We start from the raw sequence: 18,339 nt of genomic DNA on the forward strand, positions 1-18,339 counted from the left end.
AAGGCGGTAACCAGCGTTGTTGCTAAAGATTTTGATCTCAGTGTTGGTCAACTCCTAGGCACCGAGGAATTCCCCATGGCTGAATTAGCATGGAAATATGTCCCCATGAACACTCTGGTCAGGCCTGAGTAGGTCACGCTTCTATGAAGACAAATGCGGAGATTACATGACTGGTACGTGAAAGAAGTAAATAACGGGCGTGAGATGCTGATGGTGAAAGTCAAGACAGAGCATTACTTCCATGCAAACGAGATATGGATTGAGTTTTTAGAAATTTTCCAGTTATACAAAAAGGACGCACTCAACAAATCTATCATCAGTTGCTATTGCCTGTAAGTGATTTCTTTCTATTATTTAAGTCTCTAGCTCAGCTTGTTCATTGTCTATAATTATCCTCACTATATTCTTTTGTGCGCTATTATGCAGAATGAAGATTTATGAATTCAAAAGAGACGGAGTCTTTAGCATTGGGTTCGTTGACCCATACCATTAATGAAGTTATGTTAAAAAACCACGCCGAAGACTCGGAGAATAACTTGGTAAGGTTTTTGAAGGAACTACATACCAGAATAGAAATACTATTTCCTTACAACTTCCAGTGATTGTTACTATCTTGTACTACAAATTTAATTCTGCTTACTCGATGTTAAGTGTAGTTGATGAGTTATGCATGCCCGCTTATATAAACATGTTGAAACACTGGACTCACTATCTAGAGATCCTACAGAATACACCAGCCTGATTTTGATGCTCGACAAGTAATTTCAATCATAATCACACTATGTCGACCTCTTTCGTTCATTTCCTGATATCAAGTAATTAATAACTCTATTCATTTTCTTTGTTGGGCAGGGTTTGGAAATGGTTCATCAAAGAGGTTCTCGGTGAATAGAAACCGCAACTGAAATGACGACGATCCAAGGTAATTAAGTAGTACTAGCTACGTTTACGCATCTCTTTAATTCTAGTTTCAATACCATTATCATGCTTGATTATTATCTGATTGGATTCTATTCTTGCAAAGTGCATGAGGCAGGAACAGGGGAATAATTTATGTGCATACTATGTTTGCGAGAACATTCGCTTTCTGACCAAATGGCGCAGAGATGTAAGACAACAACAGGTATGTAAACACTATTTACAATTTTTTAATCATGATCTAATATATAAACTAATATATTCATATTGATCTCCTTTTTAAAATATGCAAGAGATGTGGGATAGGCTCCTACCAAAGAACCGCACACAACAAGTCAAGAGGAAATGGCGGGATTTTTGCTTGAGCAGGTCATATCTGAAAGTGGAGAATAGCATTTCTCCTAATGCCTGCATGTAATGATCTGTAAATTGTAGGAGAAATTGTATATACAAAATTGTATATATATATATATATATGTGTGTGTGTGTGTGTGTGTGTGTGTGTGTGTGTGTGTCTGTGTGCATGGTCATACGAGAAATTTTACTATATATGATTGGTCGTACGAGAAATTATATTATATATGCATAACGTGTACAGTATGTAGTGGCATAAAATATGTTTGAAATGAAAAAGAATTAAATGGAAAACACAAGTCGAAGGTATGGACTATGGTGAGACTTACGCTCCTGTTGCTAGACTTGAGTCCATTCGCATCTTACTTGCCTATGCTAATCACCATGACATCACCTTGTACCAAATGGACATTAAAAGTGCTTTTCTAAATGGTGAAATAGAGGAGGAAGTTTATGTTAAGCAACCTCCTGGCTTTGTCAATCCTAAGAAACCAAATCATGTTTACAAACTTCACAAAGCTCTTTATGGTCTTAAACAAGCTCCTAGAGCGTGGTATAAATGCTTGACCAAGTTCCTTATTGAAAAAGGCTTTGAAATTGGGAAAATTGATTCTACTCTTTTTACTAAAAGGGTTAATGGAGAACTATTTGTGTGCCAAATCTATGTTGATGATATTATATTTGGTTCGACTAACCCTCATTTTAGTGAAAAGTTTGGGAAGCTAATGTCGGAGAAGTTTGAGATGTCTATGATGAGTGAACTCAAATTCTTTCTTGGATTGCAAATCAAGAAAACTAAGGAAGGTACCTTTGTTTCTCCAACGAAGTACACCAAGGACTTATTCAAGAAGTTCAATATGCAAGAATGCAAAGGTATGACTACACCAATGCCTACTAGTGGACATCTTGACTTGACCAAAGATGGTGAACCGGTTGATCAAAAGGTTTATCGCTCTATGATTGGTTCATTGTTATATCTATGTGCTTCATGTCCCGATATCATGCTAAGTGTGTGCATGTGTGCACGATATCAAGCAGCTCCTAAAGAATGTCATCTTAAGGCCATGAAAAGGATAGTGAGATACTTAATCCATACACCAAATTTTGGCATTTGGTATCCTAAGAGGGCCTCTTTCGATCTTGTTGGCTACTCCGACTTGGACTATGCCAGAGACAAGGTTGATAGAAAGTCCACTTCGGGTACTTGTCAATTTCTTGGTAGATCTCTTGTGTCTTGGTCCTCCAAGAAACAAAACTCGGTATCCTTATCCACCGCCGAAGTGGAATACATTGCCGCTGGTTCATGTTGTGCTCAATTACTTTGGATGACCCAAACTATTAAAGATTATGGGATATATGTGAGACATGTTCCATTGCTTTGTGACAATGGAAGTGCTATCAAAATTGGTCATAATCCCGTACAACATTCTCGAACTAAGCATATTGAAGTTCGTCATCATTTCATTCGAGATCATGTTACTAAGGGTGACATTGATCTTAAGCATGTTCGCACCGAAAAGCAATTAGCGGATATATTCACTAAACCTCTTGATGAGAAAGTGTTTTGCAGGTTAAGAGGAGAATTGAACATCATTGATGCTTCAAACTTGGAGTAGAAACTCCATTGGATACATGCAAGACATGAGCTTATGACTAATCCTTGATATTTCTCTTATGATGAAAATCTTATGTCTTGGATATATTTGCATCTTGCATGTTATCTAACCCATGTAGGTACTTGGTTGAATCAAATTCCATGAGATTGTAATCTACTCACATCTTGAGCAATCTCTACATCACCAAGTTTCTACACTATGGTGGTTGAAGACAAGGAAGCACGGAACCATTCAAACATATCCTTTGACAAATTCTATGTTGAGCTTCATGATTGTTATTTTTGGATACACAAGTGCTCTTCCTTGCAATAACTAACCCATGTAGGAAGATGGACTCAAATTCCAAGTGGTGCTCCCAATTCTTGATGAGCTACATCAACCTTGAGCAACCCACACAAGTTCAACTACATGTTCAACACCACCAACCAAGGTATGTTAATCCATCTTAGAGAAGCTTTACTCCAAGTAATGAGCTAAAGCAACTCGACAAGATGTGAATACATCAAGATGCTTAAACGAAAACTGGCAACCCCATTTTGAGCTTAAACAATGAGCATGACCTATGATCAAGTGATCTCACTTGACTCCTAAGTCAATATAGTCTAACATAGGTGACTTCGTCGCCGACCATCTCTAGATGAAGTTATCTTGTGTTCTTTTCTGTGTTTTTGCATTTGTCTCATGCATATTTGTTTCCCCTTTCAAAAAAAGTTCATCTAGATTTCTTTCTGTTTGCTCTGCATTTTTCTGCATCCAATTCATTGCATATCATTCAGTAAATTCCTTGCAAATCTTTGTGAGATCTTACTAGTCTGGTGAGCTGAGGTGACAAGTGTTTTCTCTGCGATGAACTCGGTTTCACCGATTTGATGTTTTCGGTACAACCGAAGCATACCACTCGGTGCCACCGATTTCACAACAGGAAAAAAGTTTACCACTTATTCAGTGTTTTTCTGATCCAGCTCCACTCAATGAATCTTGTCCTCTACAAGCATCACATTTTTAACATTGCTTTGTGCTGTGACTCAAGGACCAAACCCATTCACGACAAATTCCAGAAGACCCTTCTTGGAAATTGATGTCAAAGGGGGAGAGAGAGATCACATCAAAGCTTATCACTTAAAGAGATCACATCAGAGAAAGAGAGTATTACCTCCTCAGGGGGAGAAAGAGATCTCCAGGGGAGAGAATACTCAAGTAGAAAGTATTTCTCAAGGATCCCAGATGCTTGGTGTTCAAGAGGAGAGACGTCACATGTCTTATTGAGGGGAAAAGACATGTTCATATGTGCTTGTTTGCATTAGCTCTATTCATTTATATCTTCCAGCTCTGATTTTCTGTTCCCTATCTTCTCCCAGTATCCCATGCTAGATTCAGGGGGAGCAAGACATCTAAGGGAAAGAAATCATTTAAATGCATTGCATATCTTTACTCTTGGGGACATGTCTAATCCAATGTGGTACTTAATACTCACTCGCTACATGTCATCCCAGTCTTGGTATTCTTGTGGTTTCTTCTGTTTGCTCTGGCTAGTAGATGTACCTGTGTTATCTAACCTTGTTTACGCAGGTTCATTCCATCCTAAGCCAACTCAAGACTACAAGGTAAGTATATGCATCACAATCATGTGTATGAGGAATTCTTGCTGATGTACATACTGTTTGCAAGAAGGACTCATGAGCATGAAGGTATTTTATTTAATATTCTTTGCTCTGATGCATATGGCCAAGATACATGTAACACATTGCCTACTCTATCATGGTTATGCTCTCACATGACTCTATATTCCATATTCACATGATTGCATACATATAGGGGGAGCCTATGCTTGTTACATGTCTTTCCAAAGCTTTACTTGCTATTCTTTATATTTTTATCTAAAGCTTTGATGTATGTTGTCATCAATTACCAAAAAGGGGGAGATTGAAAGCACAAGTGCTCCCTAGGTGGTTTTGGTAATTAATGTCAACATATCTCTTGTTGGACTAACACTTTTATCTAGTATGTTTCAGATAAGTTCAACAATGGAGTGGCATGGACTAAAGGATGTGGGAACTCCTTCAAGATGCTAAGGACAAAGGATTGGCTCAAGCTTCAAGCTCAAGACTCTTCATTTTATATTTTAGTGATCCAAGATCACATTGAGTCTATAGGAAAAGCCAATACTATCAAGAAGGGATGAGGTGTTGCTTAATGAGTTTCTTGCTCCACAGTGCTTAGTGATATGCTCCAAAACCCTCAACTACTTTCCCACTTCCACACATATGACCTAAACCTAAAGTCAAACTCGACCCCACCGATTCTCTCTTTCCGTCGCCACCGAGTTCAGATGTCATAGCCACTGCCACAAACCCTAGACAAATCGGCATCACTGATAGGGATCTCGTTCTCACCGAGATGGGATTGTAATCTCTCTGTGTATGTCCATTACCAAAATCGGTCTCACCGAGTTTGAGCAATCGGTACTACCGAGATTACAATGCAAACTTCCTGGTTGACTCATTACCAAAATCGGTCCTACCGAGTTTGTGTAATCGGTCCAACCGAGTTTGCCTGACCAACTCTCTCGAAAACTTATTACCAAAATCGGTCCCACCGAGTTTGTGTAATCGGTCTCACCGAGATTACGTTATGCCCTAACCCTCGGTCCTACCGAGTTGCATGTCAGTCCCACCAAAAATCCTAATGGTCACTAGGTTTACTAAATCGGTCTGACCGAGTCTGTTGAATCGGTCCCACCGAGTTTGGTAAATTGTGTGTAACGGTTAGATTTTGTGTGGAGGCTATATATACCCCTCCACCTCCTCTTCATTCATGGAGAGAGCCATCAGACTGAACCCACACTTCCAGCATACATTTTCTGAGAGAGAACTACCTACTCATGTGTTGAGGCCAAGATATTCCATTCCTACCATATGAATCTTGATCTCTAGCCTTCCCCAAGTTGCTTTCCACTCAAATCTTCTTTCCACCAGATCCAAATCCCATGAGAGAGAGTTGAGTGTTGGGGAGATTATCATTTGAAGCACAAGAGCAAGGAGTTCATCATCAACGCACCATTTGTTACTTCTTGGAGAGTGGTGTCTCCTAGATTGGCTAGGTGTCACTTGGGAGCCTCCGACAAGATTGTGGAGTTGAACCAAGGAGTTTGTAAGGGCAAGGAGATCGCCTACTTCGTGAAGATCTACCGCTAGTGAGGCAAGTCCTTCGTGGGTGACGGCCATGGTGGGATAGACAAGGTTGCTTCTTCGTGGACCCTTCGTGGGTGGAGCCCCCCGTGGACTCGCGCAACCGTTACCCTTCGCGGGTTGAAGTCTCCATCAACGTGGATGTACGATAGCACCACCTATCGGAACCACGCCAAAAACATCCGTGTCTCCAATTGTGTTTGAATCCTCCAATACCCTTCCCTTTACATTCTTGCAAGTTGCATGCTTTACTTTCCGCTGCTCATATACTCTTTGCATGCATGCTTGCTATGTATTGTGAATGTTAAACTTGTGCCTAAACTCCACTTAAACTTAAAGATCTTAAAAACTGCAACTTTGGTACTTAGTGTCTAATCACCCCGCTCTAGACACCTCTTCTCAAGGTCCTACACATACGCCATGTGATATCTCCTTGTACATTCCTTGTGACCTCATCCATCACCAAGGCAAAAAGATAAGGGCTTAAAGCTGACCCCTGATGTAGTCCTATCTTAATTGGGAAGTCATAAGTGGCGACGTCACTTGTTCGAACATTATCGTACATGTCCTTGATGGGGGTAATGTACTTTGCTAAGACTTTGTGTTTCTCCAAGGCCCACCACATGACATTCCACGGTATCTTATCATAGGCCTTCTTCAAGTCAATGAACACCATATGCAAGTCCTTATTTTGATCCCTGTATCTCTCCATAAGTTGTTGTACCAAGAAAATGGCTTCCATGGTCGACCTCCCATGCATGAAACCAAACTGATTTTTGGTCACGCTTGTCATTCTTCTTAAGCGGTGATCAATGACTCTCTCCCATAGCTTCGTTGTATGGCTCATCAACTTAATTCCACGGTAATTAGTACAACTCTGAACACCCCCCTTGTTCTTGAAGATTGGTACTAATATAGCCCATCTTCATTCTTCTGGCATCTTGTTTGCCAGAAAAATGAGGTTGAAAAGCTTGGTTAGCCATACTATCACTATGTCCCTGATGCCTTTCCACACATCACAGGGATACTACAATCAGGGCCCATTGCCTTGCCTCCTTTTTAAAGCCTCACTGACCTCAGACTCCTGGATTCGCCGAACAAAACACACGCTAGTCTCATCAAAGGAGTCATCTAGTTCAATGGTAAAACTCTCATTCTCCCCATTGAACAACTTGTCGAAGTACTCCCACCACCTATGCTTAAACTCCTCGTCCTTCACAAAGAGTTGGTCTGCTCCGTCCTTGATCCATTTGACTCGACCAATATCCCTTGTTTTCCTCTCTCGGATCTCAACCATCTTATAGATGTCCCTTTCGCCTTCCTTCGTGCCTAACCATTGGACGAGGTCCTCATACGCCCGACCCTTGCTTCACTGACAGCTCGTTTTGCGGCCTTCTTCGCCATCTTGTACTTCTCTATGTTGTCTGCGCTCCTATCCAGGTATAGGCATCTGCAACAATCTTTCTTCTCTTTAATCACCTTCTGAACATCATCATCCCATCACCAGGTATCCTTATTTTCACTTCTCCTTCCCCTGGACACTCCAAACTCCTTCGAGGCCATCTTACGAATGCAAGTCTTCATCTTCATCCACACAATGTCGGCATCCCCTCCTTCCTCCCAAGGGCCATCCTTAATGACCCTCTCCTTGAACGCCCGAGCTACCTCCCCCTTGAGCTTCCACCACTTTTGTGTGTACTAGATGACCCGGTTGCGCCAATGGCGCAAGAGGCGAATTAGAAAGAATGTTAGTAGTGAGTAAGTAGGAGATGTAATTGGAAATATAATGCAATGTGGATTGTATTACATCATGTATTAACCACAAATCATGAAATCAATACCAAAGAACCAAATAATGTCACCACCTTTGTACTAACAACCAACATTTTAGCATAAGGAGTATCACAGGAGTGTTTACCTGCACATCAGGAGTATCACAATTACAACTAAAGAGGCATTATCCTCATTGCTGTCAATGAGCCCTTCACAAGGAGGATTCCAAGCCTCGCAACTTCTTCCTCCAGCTTTGCACATGACCCTCAGTACCGAACCTCGTCCCTCAGCTATGATTATTTCAAGATGAAATCAACATGCTATTTCTCTCACATGGAACATGTTCAGAATTTAGTCAGCCTCACTAATCACTAATCTTTCAGGTACAAAAGCAGAAAGAAAAATGGCATGATCAATAACTAAAAAAACTGAAACAATAATGCTTGTAGCATTAAAAAACCGAGAAAGTGAATTGAGGACATCAGAACAATTATTTGTAACAACGGCAAGCTTGGCTGATGCAAAATGATCACTCTGAAACTAAATCTTTAGAACCAAATTAAAAAGGAACAAAATAATCTAATACTCCCTCCGTTCCAAAATAACTGTCTCAACTTTGTACAAAAACATCATGTATCTTTAGGACCAATGTTTAGACCATGGTACCACATAAATCAAGAATTAGACATATCGGATTGCAATGTATTCATGGTCGGTTACCAATCATGTCACACTAAGGATTTGCACATATAACCTGAAATAATTGTAGCTAGCTTGACGTCTGAAATCTACCGGGTGACAGACAAAACCAATACCACCAAACCTTATTCTTATTGGATGAGCACAAGATTCATGAGAAGATAACACACTAAAAAATCCTATTTGGTTTCTGGATGCATGCACTTTCTGGATTATGCACATCAAAGCATGGAAGAGCATTCCTAGGAGAGCCATTGTAGCACAACAAGTAAACCAAAAATCAAAAAAGAGAAGTGAGTTTGTATCATGTAATTTAGCAATGTATCAGCCCATATCACCATTTATTTTTCAAAGACCAAAGAAAATGACAGAAGTTTCCCTATTCTTTTATGTACCTTTCTACCAGAATGCTCTCTATTGACGAGCGCCACAGAGACTATTTCCACTTGGCGGCAGGTTGGACACAGCAACCCTCGCCGCGAGCTGCAGAAGAACCACACACGCACATACGTCAGGCCAAGAGACACGAACACGGGCGCCGTGAGGGGGGGAACGGAACGGACCGGAAAATGAATAGAGGTTTGTGGACTGCCTCTTCACGCCACGCCATGTCCTCATCCCTAGCGCTTGGCCTACTTTGTGCCGTCTCCATATCTATCTCCTTTGACTACCTCTTCCTGCAACGCCGTGTGCGTACCTTGTCCTACACCGGTTGGTAGTCTCGCCCTTGCATTGTGCAGCTACAGCTGCCCAGCTAACAAATGAAAGGAACCAATGTGATCAGCTTGAGAAGGTTTGCTGCAGGTGACAATAATTCGTACTTATTAACACCATGGTGTGAAATTTTATCACAAAGCAAATAGGTGGAAGCATAAGAAAGCAATTCAACAACTTTTGCAGAGGCACTCATGGGATAACATCCAAAACTATAGAGACTAAACAGGAGGTTTGGGATCGAACACTTGCTTGTATTGATCTGTTGCTCAAGATATATACAGAGTCCAACGTACACACGCATATCTCTAACCAACTAACAGACTAACTAGACAGTCCTAGATGCTAGGAAGAGGCATGCAAGGCATGCCGGTCGTGGTTAGTTGGCGACGTGCATGGGCCTGTAGACCCGTTCCAACACTCCCCCGTAGACGGAGCGTCGCCGGCGGTGACGCACAGGCTTGACCTGAAAGCCTTAAAGGTGGCGGTAGGCAGCCCCTTAGTCATGATGTCGGTGAACTGCAATGCGGTCGGCACGTGCAGCACACGGAACTATCCAAGGGCCACCTTCTCACGAACAAAGTGGATGTCGAGTTCGATGTGCTTGGTCCGGCGGTGGTGTACTGGGTTCTGAGCAAGATAGACAGCCGACACATTGTCACAGTAGACAACGGTAGCTTTGTCGATGCCGGAGTGAAGTTCCTGTAGGAGTTGCCGTGTCCAGCAACACTCGGCGACGGCATTGGCCACGGCACGGTACTCCGCCTCCGCACTGGACCTAGAGACGGTAGGTTGCCTCTTGGACGACCATGATATGAGTGAGCCGCCAAGGAACAAGCAGTAGCCGGATGTGGAGCGACGAGTGTCGGGGCACCCGGCCCAATCGGCGTCACTGTATGCAACAAGCTCGTGAGGTGGTGAGGAACTGATGGTGATGTCGTGACTGATGGTCCCGCGTACGTAACGAAGTACCCGCTTCACCATGGACCAGTGAGGCTGCCGGGGAGCATGCATGTGCAAACACACCTGCTGGACAGCATAGGTGAGATCCGGACGCGTCAGTGTAAGGTACTGCAGGGCACCAGTGATGTTGCGGTAAAAGGTGGCGTCATCAGCTGGATCTCCATCAGAAGCAGATAGCTTGGGCTTTGTGTCCATTGGCGTCGAGGCCGGACGACAGTTGGTCATGCCGGCGCGGTGTAGAAGGTCCTCAGCGTACTGATGTTGATGGAGAAAGAAACCACCTGGGGTGCGCTGCACTTGTATGCCGAGGAAGAAGTGCAGTGCGCCCAAGTCCTTGAGCGCGACAGCAGTGGTGAGCTGCGCGATGATGTGGCGGAGAAGCGCGTCTGACGAGGCCGCGAGGACGATGTCATCGACGTAGAGGAGCAGATACGCGAGGTCGTTGCCGTGACGATAAATGAAGAGCGAGGCATCGGAGCGGGTCGCCACGAACCCAATGGCCCGAAGACATGCGGTGATCTTCATGAACCAAGCGCGGGGAGCCTGCTTGAGGCCATAAAGCGACTTGGACAGAAGACACACGTCGTGTGGGCGCGCCGCATCGATGAACCCTACAGGCTGCTGACAATAGACATGCTCGGCGAGCTCACCATGGAGAAATGCATTTTTAACGTCGAGCTGATGCACCGGCCAGTTGCGAGAGGCGGCGAGCTGCAAGACGATGCGGATGGACGCCGGCTTGACGACGGGCGAAAAAGTGTCGTGGTAGTCGACGCCGTGGCGCTGGGTGAAGCCACGGACTACCCACCGCGCCTTATACCGATCCAGCGTGCCGTCGGGATGCAGTTTGTGGCGAAAAATCCACTTGCCAGAGATGACGTGGGCGTCGGGCGGACGAGGAACCAAGGTCCAGGTCGCGTTGGCGCGGAGAGCGTCATACTCTTCCTGCATGGCCTGGCGCCAGTGAGCATCCGCAAGGGCTGCTCGAACGGACGTGGGAACAGGCGATGGGGAAGCCACAGAGGCGGTGAGGATGTAGTCGTTGTCGTACTGCGTGTTGCGGCGAGAGATGCCTGCGCGAGCGCGGGTCAGCATCGGATGTGCGCGGACGGGTGGCGGTGTCGATGTGGAGCCACCGGCGGCCGCCGCAGAGGAGCAGTCGGTACTGTCGGAGAAGGCGCGCCCGCGGCAGATGGAGCAGCGGTGGATGCGTGAGAACCGTCTGCCGTGGTAGCCGATCCGGCCGACGTAGCAGCCGGAGTGGTGTCGAGCGAAGTAGCTGCCGTGCGGGCCGAACGCACGGGCGAGGCAGCAGAACGCGCGGCCGTGGCAGCAGAAGCCGATCCGGGCGACGTAGCAGCCAGAGTGGTGTCGAGCGAAGTAGCTGCCGGGCTGGCCGAATGCGCGGGCGAGGCAGCAGAACGCGCGGCCGAGGCAGCAGAAGCCGATCCGGGCGAGCCAGGCACCGTAGCGGAGGCAGATGAGCCCGCTGCGGTGGCAGCCGAGCTGCCGTGCCCGGGAGGCACCGTCGAGGGTGGCTCGTGGCAGTGTCGAGCCTGAGCCTCGGGAAGTAGCAGCGGCGGCGACGGATCTCCTGTGATGACGCGCGTCGAGGTCGGGGTAGACGGCAAGACCTGCGCAAACGAAAACTGGCGTTCGTCGAAGAAGACGTGATGGGAGATGATTATCCGGCCGGTATGTGGATCAAAGCACTTGTATCCAGCATGGTCGGGAGGGTAGCCCAGGAACACACATGCACGTGAGCGAGGGGAAAGCTTGTTGGGGTTGTAGCTGTAGTGTTAGGATAACAGAGGCTGCCAAACACACGAAGGTGGGAGTAGGAGGGGGTCTTGCCGTATAGGGGCTCAAATGGCGTGATGTGTTGACGTGGCCGGCATGGACGTAGGTTTAAGAGGTAGGTCGTGGTGGCTAGGGCGTCTGGCCAAAATTTCGTGGGCATAGAGGAATGAAACAGGAGACTGTGAAGGCCTTCAGTTAAAGTTCGTATGATCCGCTCGGCACGACCATTCTGTTGAGATGTGTAGGGGCAAGTGAGATGGAAGACAATGTCGTGATTAGTGAGAAAATTACGAAACGCCTTGTTATTAAATTCACGGCTATTATCACTATGAATGGTGAGAATAGGTCGTTGGAATTGTGTGGCGACGTATGCATGAAACGTGATCAACACCTCAAATACATCAGACTTGCGTCGGAGAGGAAACGTCCACGCAAAGTGAGTGCAATCATCAAGAACAACCAGAAAGTATTGGAAGCCAGAGTTGCTAAGAACCGGCGATGTCCAAACATCACAATGTATTGTATGAAAGGGAAACGGTGCAATGGTAAATGATTCACTAAAAGGCAAGCGTACATGTTTGGCAAGCTGACATGCATGGCAAGTATGAGAGGTAGCTTTATTACAATGGAAATCAAAACTGTCTAAAACATGTGATAATGCAGCACGTCCAGGATGGCCAAGCCTTTCGTGCCATAGATTGGCAGTGATGGCAACAAAGGCAGTGGGAGAAGCAGCTGCAGCCGAGTGGAGAGGATAAAGATCGCCGCTGCTATTACATCGGAGCACCACCGTCCCAGTGTGAAGGTCCTTAACAGAGAAACCAAAGGGGTCAAACGTCACAGAGACAAAGTTTTCACGTGTAAGAGCACGAACAGAGATCAAATTCTTAACAAGAGAAGGGGAGATGAGAATGTGGCTAAGAGAGAGAGGATTAGAGGTAGTGGCGATGGACAAGGAGCCAGTATGGGTGATGGGAAGGGGAGCACCGTTTCCGACGAGTATATGTGAGGGGGAGGAGGAGGGCTTGACATCCGAGATCATACCAGGGTTTGCTGCCATGTGCGACGACGCCCCGGTGTCGAGGATCCAGTCGCCACCGCCAGCATAGGGCTGCTGCTGCATGGCGAGGAGGGCGGCCTGCAACGCGCTGGTGTCCCATGGAGGTGGTGCAGCGGCCGACGGAGGAGGCACGGCGGGCAGGCCGCCGCCATAAGCAGTCGCGGTGAGCCCCATCGGAGGACGAGGTCCGAGCAGACCGGCGCTTGGGGGCCGCGCCATCATAGGCCATGCCAGAAACATGCCGGTCCACGGGTTGATGCCGGCGCCGCTGTAAGCGGGTGGACACTGCATATACGCCGAGGGGGAGGGCGCGCCTTGCGGCGGTGGAGCCCCGCCGGATCCGCCATGGCCACCACCGTTGCCGCCTTTGCGGCGCTTGCGGCCGCGCTGTCCGCCGCCCTGGATGTCGTTGCCGCCCTACCCGCCGTGGCCGCCGGCGCTACTGGACGGAGGGGGGACGGGAGGCGGAGGAGTTGGGTTGGGCGTGGAGATTGGAGGAGGCATAGGGCGGCCGGCATAGAGAGCCGTGGGCGACTCATGGGATGTCGCATGATCGATACGGCGCTCTTCCTGGAGGAGGTAAGTCCGCGCCTGCAGGAACGTCGGCAGCTTGCTGTCGTCGTACGTCATCATAGAGATGGCATGGGCGAACTTGTTGGAGAGCCCGCGGAGCATGTTGGAGACGAGGCCGCGGTCGGTCACCGGCATGCCGCAGTCGAAGAGCGTGTCGGCGAGCGTCTGGAGGCGGGTGAAGTAATCCGTGATGGAGAGGTCGTTTTGATGCAGGCCGTGGAACTCCTCTAGTGCGAGAATACCCTGCTGATTCCGGTTGGAGAGGAAGAGCTGCCGGATCGCCGTCCAGAGCGTGTACGCCGTGGGGTTCCGGTGGTTGACCGCGCCCCGAACTTGGCCGGAGATGGAGCCGAGAAGCCACCGGATGATACACCAGTCGATCTGCGTCCAGACGGCGTCGGTGAGACGGTTCCGGGCGTCGACGGTGCCATTGACATGGTCTTGAATATTGTAGGACATGAGAAGGGCATGGAGAAAGGAGCTCCAGGTGGTGTAGTTCGGGGGGTGCAGCTCTAGAGTGACGGGCATGGCTGAGGCGATGTTGAGAGAGAGGCTGAGGTGGAAAGGCACAGGCGATGTTGAGAGAGAGGCTGAGGTGGAAAGGCACGGAGGGGCCGGCGGAGGATGGCTCGCCAAAGGGGTTTGTGCCGGGGCCGGAGCCGGCAGAGGAGAGGTCAGAGAGATCCATCGATGAGCGGAAGCGAGGAAGAAGATCGTGGAAGTATCTGATACCATGTAGAGACTAAACAGGAGGTTTGGGATCGAACACTTGCTTGTATTGATCTGTTGCTCAAGATATATACAGAGTCCAGCATATCTCTAACCAACTAACAGACTAACTAGACAGTCCTAGATGCTAGGAAGAGGCATGCAAGGCATGCCGGTCGTGGTTAGTTGGCGACGTGCATGGGCCTGTAGACCCGTTCCAACAAAAACATCAAAATTAGTCTGTTATGTTTTGGGGAGATATATAGGACTCAAGAAACTGAGGAACATCAAAAGTAGCCTGCCATTCAAATACAGAACTCTAGAATGATATTACACATTCACTTAAGGTGTCGCTGATTGAGAACAGTTTTGGATCTCACACCAGCTCCTAGTATGCACGGTTCGTACGCCAAGTGATACTGATGATTACAACCAATCAACCTAATAGCCAACACATGAATAATTATATTAAACCATACTGGTTAATATCACCAATTCAGGATAGTACACGACAAGACAGAAGTATTCTAAATACCAGACACAAACAAGTGCAGCCTCTAAATGTTTATCAGAAGATCATGCATTTTCTAAAACATGCTTTCATGGTTGACCACAATAAGTTTCAAATGTTTTGTTCTTTCTATTCGGGGTCAATTGGAAGCATTCAGCAATCAAACAAATGCGAAAAAGCTACATAAGCTTCATTCCAAATGTAATACATGTATATTGGATCTATAAAGAAGGCTATATCGTCATTACATGGCTCAGGCCTCAAAACAATTTTACTTGCCAGTGTGCCAAGCATCTATCAGTAATATTTCCAAACTGCGATAGTAAACACATCGCAATGTGAAGCATGGCAGTGTCAAAATAGCCAAGATATTATAACATGCTCTCAAACTTGAAAAATACGATAATAAGACTACATAAGAGACCTAATTGCTTAGAATAACACTTTAGTATCACCATCTAAAATAGTACATCATCATAAATGATCTATCCTCTCATCAGTATGTACTATACCATCTGCCATGGCTGGAAAAGACCATACACATCATAATCAATCACCTGGAGGTAATCTGCATGCAAATAGTCCATACATCTCTCTTGGTGTTGCTCGTGATCAACACAAGATGTACCAGGAGTAGTCGCTACTGCCACATCAAAATTAAGAATCAATTAACTATAAAACACCTCTAATCACTCCAACAATGCTTAGCTGATGGGGGTTAGAACCACCCAAGGAGAAGAATCTAGCAGCAGGGATCTCTCACCTTGAAATGTTACGGCAGTGCAGAGTGGGTAAAGGCTATGCAACATTGGTCCTTTGAAGATCCTGGCCATGACGTTATTCATCCACTTTCATGAGAAAATTCTTGAGCATCTTGCTGGAACCCTACCAGTGGGACGAGACCGCCGGCAACAAGTGCACCCATCTGCTTTAATCTCTGCTAGTGAAGATAAAAGGAATAAGAGACTCGCGGTCAGGTGCACGAACAGCTAATCGTAAAGTGAGGCAAAGAGAGTAGAAATGAGTGGTGAATATCTGCAGGGCATCATTTCATGCGAAATATATCAAAATATAAACAAGCTGTCATTGTTGGATTTAGCAACCGGTAAATTTAATTATTTTTGGTAAGCTAACGATGGTAATTACCAAGGGTGATACATCAAGTATACTAAATAGGAAAGCCTGTAGAAAATGAGAGTAGGAAGCTTGTAGGTACCATACTAAATAGATGGTCTACTGTAATCAACTAGGTATAAACTGGGCATCAATGACCTGCCACATGAAATAAGCCATTGAAATGGCAGAAACAGAGTATATATAATTCGTAGATGTTGAGGGCAGGGGAAATATAGTACGCATAAGAACACTTTCATGCAAAGATCTAGACCGAAAATAAAAATAAAGGGAAATCAGGGTATACACCAGAGTAGGCCATGAAAAACACAAAGAAGATCAGCATCAAATAGAACACACCTCGACCAAAGAAACGGCTGACCAACAGCAGGAACCGGAACGTCGCAGATCCACCAACCTAGGAGATCCTGGACGTTGCAGAAAAAAGGCAGAAAATGTAAGCAGCAAAATAGATGCTGATGAAAGGAAATAAAACAGGTGAGTTAACATAATTTTCATAGTAAGCAGCAACCTAGGCGACAAATAAAACCACAGAAGGACCGAGAAGAACGTACGTTTAAACACATGTTGTGTTCTCTTATTTCTTTTATTTTTCAATGCCTACAATAAATAAATGGCGGGACAATACCTTATATTGCCTAGCATGAGCGCATATATCAATGCTTGCAATAAAAAAATGATGCAACATCAAAAGAAAACAAAGATTGAGGAACCGAAAGTATAACGAGAACACCTCGTGTCTGCATTTCATCAGATATGTAGTATGTATTTAATTCATACTTACAGTCCTGAATGCCTCTTTCATGTGGCCATTCTCCACCCTCAAATCCATGTCCAAACCACCAAAATCAGCATCATACACGTTCTTAACCTATATGTTGTCTATTCAGCAAGGAAAGATCATCCTATTTTGAAACAAAATGCAATAATTTTGAGCTAAATCTTGGATTCGCCATTCTTTTCAGAGAATGAAAGTACTGCAAGCAAATACATTTAATCCTATAGAGATCTTAGAACACATTTTTTCCAAGCATGTATGGTTTGAGCAGTACGATCGAGTATGTGTTGCTTATTCACCTTGGCTCCATTGCATGCTGCTCCAAGAAAGTGCAGCCCCATATCCTTGCTGCTCCAAACCCGAGCAACCACCAAACCAGCCTCCTCCACCTTCCAGCGCATGGCACGCCCAAGAGCCCCAGCCTCCTCGCAGCTCCCGATGGAGGAGCGGATCGAGCCACCGCCAACCGCCAGATCTCGCCCAACCTCGCAGACGTAGGCCGACGCCGGCGTGAGACCTTCTCCCATTAGCCCACGCACCTGCATCACCTCTTTCCTCTCTCCTTCTCCCTCCTCTCCTTCCTTCTCTCTCTCTCCATCTCATCCTCTCTCTCCTACAGGGCCTCCTCGCAGCTCCCGATCCAGGAGCGGATCGAGCCGCCGACAACCGCCAGATCTCGCCCGACCTCGCCGGCATAGGCCGACGCCGGCGTGTGACCCTCTCCCATCAGCCGGCGCACCTCCATCTCCTCTTTCCTCTCTCTTTCTCCCTTCTCTCGTTCCTTCTCTCTCGCCCTCTCATCCTCTCTCTCCTACAAGAACTGGTCCATGGTGCTGCATCGAACTGAGCGTCGCCACCGTCGCCTTTTGCCTGCAAGTCGTCGCCGCTGCCGGGACAGACGCGGGAGAGGAAGAGACGAGCGACGACGACCATGCGCGGGGGGCAGAGGAGGAGAGAAGTGGAGGAGAGGAGGAGGCGGCGCAGTGGCGCGGATCTTGGGGAGCTCGGGGGCGTGCGGCGGGCGGAGGGGAGAGGAAGAGGAAGAGAAGGAGACGGCTGCGGCGGCTAGGAGGCCGTCCGCGCTGGGCGAGAGGGAGAAGCGGCTGACATACTGCGGGAGAAGCGAAGGAAATATGCCGTGGAGACAATAATAAAGTTATTATTTATTTCCTTATTTTATGATAAATGTTTATTATTCATGTTATAATTGTATTAACCGGAAACATAATACATGTGTAAATACATAGACAAACGTAGTGTCACTAGTATGCCTCTACTTGACTAGCTCGTTAATCAAAGCTAATTAAGTTTCCTAACCATAGACATGAGTTGTCATTTGATTAACGGGATCACATCATTCTGACTTGACCCATTCCGTTAGCTTAGCACTTGATCGTTTAGTATGTTGCTATTGCTTTCTTCACGACTTATACATGTTTCTATAACTATGAGATTATGCAACTCCCGTTTACCGGAGGAACACTTTGTGTGCTATCAAACATCACAACGTAACTGGGTGATTGTAAAGGAGCTCTACAGGTGTCTCCAAA

The 18,339-nt window shown here is 46.3% G+C and overlaps 1 protein-coding gene across 18 annotated transcripts; it reads right to left on the reverse strand.

Annotated features, from left to right (window-relative positions):
* Positions 1-15,082: 15,082 nt before the first annotated feature.
* Positions 15,083-17,914, reverse strand: LOC123069656 (uncharacterized). Of its 18 annotated transcripts, none has more exons than XR_006432691.1 (6): positions 17,089-17,914; positions 16,796-16,832; positions 16,351-16,418; positions 16,094-16,149; positions 15,641-15,814; positions 15,083-15,520 (listed from the first exon to the last, which is right to left on the reverse strand). XR_006432691.1 is itself a non-coding variant. In XM_044492572.1 (6 exons), the coding sequence occupies exons 1-4, from the start codon at positions 17,332-17,334 to the stop codon at positions 16,098-16,100; spliced, it is 453 nt and encodes a 150-aa protein (XP_044348507.1). In that variant the 5' UTR covers positions 17,335-17,914; the 3' UTR covers positions 15,083-15,520; positions 15,641-15,814; positions 16,094-16,097. The 18 variants fall into 18 exon arrangements, 5 of the variants coding, with proteins under 5 accessions (XP_044348507.1, XP_044348508.1, XP_044348511.1 ...); XM_044492572.1 differs by having other exon boundaries at positions 16,796-16,882; XM_044492573.1 differs by having other exon boundaries at positions 15,641-15,817; positions 16,796-16,882.
* Between the last annotated feature and the right edge of the window lie 425 nt (positions 17,915-18,339).

The sequence above is a fragment of the Triticum aestivum genome, chromosome 3B (assembly GCF_018294505.1).
Source record: "Triticum aestivum cultivar Chinese Spring chromosome 3B, IWGSC CS RefSeq v2.1, whole genome shotgun sequence".
NCBI lineage: Eukaryota > Viridiplantae > Streptophyta > Magnoliopsida > Poales > Poaceae > Triticum > Triticum aestivum.

Excerpts from the sequence above, each read along its gene's own strand:
- LOC123069656 (XM_044492572.1), bottom strand. The coding sequence starts at position 17,334 with ATGCAGGTGCGTGGGCTAATGGGAGAAGGTCTCACGCCGGCGTCGGCC. Across the intron at positions 16,883-17,088 it reads CAGCATGCAATGGAGCCAAG|GTTAAGAACGTGTATGATGC; the intron begins GTGAATAAGCAA and ends GACAACATATAG. Across the intron at positions 16,419-16,795 it reads TGAAAGAGGCATTCAGGACT|GATCTCCTAGGTTGGTGGAT; the intron begins GTAAGTATGAAT and ends TGCAACGTCCAG.